Source organism: Saccostrea cucullata, unplaced genomic scaffold, assembly GCF_032062105.1.
Source record: "Saccostrea cucullata isolate Sc308-1 unplaced genomic scaffold, CSIRO_AGI_Scuc_v1 ctg20092, whole genome shotgun sequence".
In the NCBI taxonomy this organism is placed as follows: domain Eukaryota; kingdom Metazoa; phylum Mollusca; class Bivalvia; order Ostreida; family Ostreidae; genus Saccostrea; species Saccostrea cuccullata.
The window spans coordinates 1-7,689 of NW_026937274.1; the positions used below are offsets into that span (position 1 = coordinate 1).

General features: G+C 35.0%; 1 protein-coding gene across 1 annotated transcript; it reads right to left on the minus strand.

Moving 5' to 3' along the window:
* Positions 1 to 5,249: 5,249 nt before the first annotated feature.
* Positions 5,250 to 6,536, minus strand: LOC134247683 (mitochondrial ribosome-associated GTPase 2-like; the record flags this gene model as incomplete). The annotated part of the gene is made up of 1 exon (XM_062730013.1): positions 5,250 to 6,536. A coding segment is annotated over one exon (401 nt), but the record flags the coding sequence as incomplete, so codon positions are not given.
* Positions 6,537 to 7,689: the final 1,153 nt, after the last annotated feature.

The window sequence follows — 7,689 nt, forward strand, 5'->3', positions numbered from 1 at the left end:
AAGGAATACACTTGTGAAATATGAAAGCTCTAGTTCTAACTGTCCAAAATTTATGGCCAAGGTTTAAGTTTTTAGAAAGTGGGTCAAACTTTAAGGTCAAGGTCAAAAATATTTATACCCCCTGAAAAGCCTTCTACGTGTAATAATGAAAATACATGTGAAATCTGAAAGCCCTAGCCCAACTGTTCAAAATGTATGACCAAAGTTCAAGTGTGATGATTTTTTTGTAAAAGTGGGTCAGACTCCAATTCAAGAGGTCAAATAGGTCAAATTCAAGAGGTCAAATTGGGGGGTACCTAAAGAAAGGTCTTGTCACATGGAATACACCTCTGATATATAAAAACCATAGCCGCACCCATGGAATGTATGTGCTGTTTTGACGCATAGAGGGCGTCGAATTGGGTTTGTGTCAAGGAACTGATACAGGCCGGGGATGTACATGTAACTTGCTTGTAAACCATCGAGTTATATCATTTGGGGATCACCGAAAACTTTGCTTGTTTATACTTAGGATAATTTTGCTGTTTCTGGTTGCAATTTAACTTTATTAGAAAATTTGTCCTCAAAAATCAATTTCTGACTCTGGAATCATTCGTGGAAATAGTCCACAAAATTGGTACTGTCTGAAATACTTGTAATTTAGTTGACGTCCTTAAGCAATTTTCCAGTAATGATCTCGGGGACAGAACCGGGATTCACTTGACTGTACTGGAATGATTGGGAGAACACGGTAATTGTCCCATCAGCAGGTCGCAGATACATCATTTAATGTTACGTCCGTGTCAATTTCAGGCCATTCTACTTGCCATTTTCCGGACACATCGATGGATGCTAATTATGGGTTACTGAACATATCGATATCCATTTCTTTTGGTATGGATTTTTCAGGTTACCTGCGTAAACTCAGGTGACCTATCTGCTTTTGTCCGTCGTCGTGTGTCGTTCGGTAACATTTGAACACTTTTATTTTTTTTTACTGAAACCGCTCAACCAGTTTCAACCAATTTAGGCATGTAAGTGTAGCATTTATGGGTGAAGGGGAACGAACATTGTGAATTTCATGCGCCCTGTAACCTCACCCCCTGAAGCCCCGAGGAGTGGGACTAAAACCATAAAAATTAATGCAATCTTTAAAAATCTTCTTTACTCCTGGACATCAAGCAGTCAAACTGTTGGTAATAAGCATTGAATCCTCTACTGAAATCGTGAAATTCATGGCCCCTGGTCCAGGGTTCTGGTGCTAAGGCGGGGCTATATAGAATATATTATGAAAGTGACTTATTTCTTTGAAAATCTTCTCTGATCCTGGGTATTGAAAAAAAAAAACTTAATGTATAGTTATGACGAGGAAGGGTGTCTTTTCCAACATTGTGAATATCGTGGTCCCTGGATCAAGGGTTCTAGTGTTGGGACTCTATATTTAAAAATAGTATAAAATGAAAAAGCATAAATTCTTTGAAAATCTTTTTCTTTGCTCCAGGGTATGAAACAAAAAAAAGTACCTACATAGTTATGATGAGTACGAAAGCCTATTGGTCTCATTTTCGTAGGTTAAAAAATAATTTTTTCGCAATATAACGCGAAATTTTCGAGTTATGTCCAAGGCACGATGTAGTTACGAAATCGACATATTACTTTTTTTTATAGTTTTCTATAATATTTCTCTGTTCTCATGTGTTTATAACAATGCTTCCTGTTTTAAAACTATTTTCTTACAGTTAGTATTCTCGATATCGTGCCGATATCGAATCATGATTGTTTCAAGAATTGTGGTTTCCATCCTTTATATGCTGTTTTTAACAACTGTTATTTAAAACTTTCTTTATAAATCTTTCCCTGAAGTGTCGATATCGACGATATCGCTTCCATATCGAATCATGTTCGCTCAACCTTTGTTTATACCTTCCCTGCTACTTTGAATGTGTTTATGTTCAATTACTTTCATTTTACGAAGATTTTACCTGCCATCGACATCGTCGATATCGACGATATCGTATCGATATCGAATCATGATTGTTAAAAGCATATTACTTTACCAATCTTCACCATAATACAAAAACTTTATTTTTACAAGACTTCTGTGTTTAATAAGTTTACCTTACTGTCGATATCGTCGATATCGACGATATCGTATCGATATCGAATCATGATTGTTAAAACATTTTTAAGAATTTTCACCCTAACCCAACATCTTACTCTAAATCTAATCTAAAACAAAATCTTAATCATAATTTATTTTCATATTCACGCCAATAATGAATCAATTTTGACTTCACTTGTGACTTTGTAAAATAATGTTATACCTCAATGTGAAAATAGATTATGCAAAAAGGATCGATATCGATACGATATCGTCATGATATTGTCGATATCGACGACATCGACGTAATACAGTGTCTCAAATTTGGCACCAGGTATTTCCAATTAATAGTGCTGATCACGATCGATATCGATACGATATCGACATAAAATTGTCGATATCGTCGATATCGACATCGAATTCGTTCTTGGACACGTATGAAATTTTCGAGAGTAAACGCGTAACTTTTTAAGAAATAAGATAATTATAATTTTTAGAGTTTTATTGGAGTATGAAATGAAGTCGGTCACGTGATCAAATTCTATAGATTTGATCACGTACCGACTTTATGTCTTAAAAATGATATCTTATTTCTTATATTTACATTTTACGTTTTCATTCATGTTACAAAGAAATATAGGCATTATTATACCCCCCGCTTGAAAAGCGGGAGGGTATATAGTAATCGTTAATTCCGTCCGTCTGTACGTCTGTCCGTCCGTCCGTCTGTCCGTCCGTCCTTCCGTCTGTCCGTCCGTCCGTCCGTTAGGCTTTGGGGTACCCATCTCTTATCCGCAACTCCTCTCATACCACTCAATGAAATTTGATGAAACTTTCACAGAATCTTTATTACATATTGCCATTGTGCACCTCCTATTTTACTTTTTGATCTGACATATATTTTGGATTTTCCAGAGCAAAACATGGACACTGCCATTTTATTCATATGGGAGGCGGGGGGTATCATTTAGTGAGCCCATTGCTCACAGTACCTCTAGTTTAGACTTTGATTTTGAAATGCAACATAACTTTACTACGACGTCATGTGGTGTCACAGTAGGAACTATCCAAATTCCTCGTGCAGTTTGCTTTCCATATGCAAGAAAGTCTGATCATGTGACCAACTGCATGTCATTGAAAATTGAATTTCAATTCTATTTGCATTGTTATATAAGGAAAGACATCAGCAAATGTAAATATAGCGATATAACGCGAAAGTTTCGCGAATAAATGCGTAATTTTCGCGTCGTAAAGTTTTGCGTTTATTCGCGAAAGTAACGCGTTATAACGCGAAACTTTCGCGATATAACGCTTAAGTTTCGCGTTTTAACGCGTAGCTTTCGCGAATAAACGCGAAACTTACGCGTTTATTCGCGAAATTTTTTGCATGTAGTACTGTTTTTCAGGAACCTTATTCTTCACTGCCAGATAAGAACATATAAACGCTTACAGGAACTTTCATGAATTTATTAATAAATTATCATTTCCTCTGAAGATGTCCTTGAGCAATGATGCGAGAATAGGATAGATTAGTCATCAATTTTTTTTTGTATTTTTAAACCCTTACCAATTTTCTTGTACACGTTTTTCAGTTGTTAAATTCAAGAAATTTCTCTACATAGCATATATTACCTTTTAAGGTATATGACGACGTTTTGCGATCTAAGAGTTGAAATTGAATTCTGGGATACTAGTAGTTTCGTAGATGGCACATTTTGATGAATGCATTGATTTTCCTACCATGCATGAAAAATTGCACTTCGTTGCATATCATGTGAATTAAATTATGTTGCATGGAAAACGTTATTCTTGTCATCTCCCTGGAATCTGTATTTCTTGTCAGAACAATCAGATATCACGCCACAGAAAGTCAGTATTTATTGCTCAATAAAGAGATATATCCCTCCAGATCTCCACAACAAATGTGTTCAGTGTCATCGGGTCTTGGAATTCTATTAATGATAAGATGAGGAAAGAGAACATTTCAGGAAAAAAGATTATTCGGTGGTTTCGTTTTGTCGATCGATGGACGCGTTCATAAACCGAGTATATATCTTGTGTATATACCGTATATAATTGTTTTTACATGACCATATACCGGTATATATACCAATATACATGATATATAGAAAAAGTCCCATTTGTGCATACATGTATAAAAAGGTACCGTATAGTTAAAAAAAATTAACGTGTTACACATACCCCTGTTTATGTGCCTTAACTGTAAAAAAACTAGAGGTACTGTGAGCGATGAGCTCACTAAATGATACCCCCCGCCTCCATATAGTAACATGTATAATGGCAAAGTCCATGTTTTGCTGTGGCCGGGAAACCCAAAATATGTGTCGGATCTAAAAGTAAAATAGCAGGTGCACAATGGCAATATGTAATAAAGATTCTGTGAAAGTTTCATCAAATTTCATTCAGTGGTATGAGAGGAGTTGCGGATAAGAGATAGGTACCCCAAAGCGTAACAGACGGACGGACGGACAGACGTACAGACGGACGGAATTAACGATTACTATATACCCTCCCGCTTTTCAAGCGGGGGGTATAAAAATCAAGTGTAATTTAAGCTGACACAATCTACAGGGCAAGAAAGATTATCTGAAAATTTCAAGGCGCCAGATTTAGGATTTTTTCAATTCAAAATGACGTTTATCATCATTTAAAAATTCATAAAAAGTTCAAAAACATAAATTTAAATACAAGAAAATAGTCAACAAAAATCTGCGGATGATTTTTCGAGGAATTTCTGGATATTTTACATATAACTCACTTGGTAGATTTACATGTATGCCCACAGCAAATTAAATCAAAAACTTTAGGCGTGTCCAACATTCCAATATTATCTTAGATAGATGTTAGGGGATAATTTTCTCATTATTTAGCTCCTTATACATTGCTTATCACACTACATCAAAATTTTAGTAGGGACTGTCTAATAAAATAAGAGAGTGGAGTCAATGCTCACATGAAGACTTAAAAAAATGATAATCTTAAATTTATCTTGTCGCTTATTGGAACACCAACATGTCCAGAGATGTCTACATGTATCTAATATAAATATCATATACATGTATGTCCTTTTAAAAAATGATGATCTTGTCAATCTGTACAGCAGCAGATGAATTATGTGTGGTGGTGAGGGGGGGGGGGGGGGGGGGGTTTAAATCATTCTTTACTAATTCTATAGCACACAGTACAGTCATGTATGTAGTGTAATAATATCTGAAAAATTGTTGATTAAGTTACTTTCTATTATGTACAGTATACAGAAACCAATTTTGGAACAATAACATCAAATCATCTCCAACTTCTTATTAAAGAAACAGTATTTAAAATGTTGGGAAATACTCTGTTGTTGACTTTAAAACCCTATTGCAAGGAGATTAAATGTAAATAGCAATACAGTAATAGTTACTTACTGTGATAATACCAGTTCTCAGATGATTTTCAGAGTAGAACCTTGATATGTTAACAGACAAAAGTGTGAAACCCAGATATTTATAGCACTTTCAAGTTGTTTTTATATACTCATATGCTATTTGATGATTTTGCTACCTGTCAGCATCATTAACGAAACTCTAACACTGAGTGATGATATTGTAGGGTAGTTTATGCAGTAAGAGTGACCTGCCCTTATATTCAAAAGATAAAACAAATGGTAACAATTGTAACAGGTCAAAGTATTCTCAACAATTTTAAACTAGGATAAAGTAAATGAATACATTATTTGCATGCATTTTACCAATGTAAGGAAACAACCATTATTTCTGCTCAATGATACATACATCATTATCTTCATATTTTTCTTCAATGGGGAAAGATATTGTAGTACCCTATGTTAAAAATAAACTAGATATAAAATGCAATATGTACACTTTTATGTGAAACATTTATTTTTAAAGTCCCCAAAACATTTTTACTTAGGGTATAGAGCTTCTTAAGATTTGTGCAGAGCAAACTTTGCAAAAGTCACCTCTTCTGTTAAAATATTCCTACTCTATTTTAATAACATTTAAATGGTTGTAATGAATTTTGTCATTCAAACACTATGTCACTTTCCCTCTAACTTCATTCACAGTGTTCTTTTCTTCAGATTTATGCTTCTCATAAAGTTTTCTAATCTGCATCATTAATTCCTCCACCCCTGTCTGTTTGGCAGCAGAAATAGCAATAACAGGTAAGTCCACGTTGGCTTTTAACACCTCCAGATTTTTCTCCGCCACACTTAGATCCACCTTGTTGGCCACGATCAAATTAGGTCTCATGGAGAGTCCCTCTTGGTACTGTTCCAGTTCGTACTGTAGGGCCCTGAACTGGGTCCAGGGCTCGGTGTAGGACAGATCGATCACATAGAGGAGACAGGCACAGCGCTGTATGTGTTGTAGAAAGGAGAAGCCCAGACCCAGGTTCTTGTGAGCTCCCACAATCAGGCCCGGGATGTCTGCAACTGGTCAACAGAGAAAAATAAAGCTGAACTTTTTTAACTCCTTATTTCATAATTTGATATCTTGAACACCATGTATATGTCCCAAAAGCTTTTTTTTTTCTTTATGTTTTTTAACTTTGATATTGAGAAACATTGGATATCTTTTTAAAAGTTTTTTTTGGATCAAATCAGGCATGAGGTGATTAGGTTTGATTGTAATTAATTTGAATTAGGATTCAATGAAACCTTCTGCTTATGCAAACTTAGTAACATGGATATTTTTTAATTGAAAAAAAAACCTTTCAAAGAGTATAGATGAACAATAATTTTAAGTAACTAGATACGATCTCGTTGCGATCAGGAAAAAAAACCTCGTAAAATTAAGCTGAAAAGTGCTTCAAAATTTTGGTCACAAGGAGGATTGAATTCAGGTTGCCAACGTGAATGCACTTTTTTTTCTCTTTTATCCCTAACGCGCATACCATTATGCTATAATTTGGAGCACTGCTCTAAATATACTTTTGTATACTTTTGCAACAGTACATTTGTCTAAGAATTATAAAAGGTGGACCACTATTCATAATTTCGCGCTAAATGCCACAAGTAAATATTCGTGCCTTTTCTTTGGACTGATCTATTAAATAGGTGTGATAGCTTCAATGAAATTAAATAAATAAAACGTTCTTATGGCCTTTATTTTATTTCGACGTTAAGAAAGTATATTTAACACATTGTACACATTACATATCGTATCTAGCCCAGTTACACTAAAGCAGTGAAACGGAAATTAAGTTTCAAGATTGACACTCAATTGCAACGTACTACTACGTGAAAGTCCAGGTAATTTTTCACATTTCATGTATCCTTATGTCAGAATGGTTCAATCAAACGCTCAGCTGCCTCCATAAACCCCTACTCGCGAAATGGCAGAGTAGACAGAGACAGCCGCCATCTTGGGCCCGCTTCAGATTTTCAAATATTAATATCTAGAGTTCAGATTAACCAATACTAAAACAACTTATATAGTAAGCATCAATGGAAAGGTCACTATTAATATTCCAAAAATAAATGAAAAATATTGAAGAACAAAAAAGTTAGAAAATGCACTTTTTTAAATTCGCATCTCCTAACGACAGGAAGTATTGACGACGAACGAAAGGTCGCGTCCTGGATA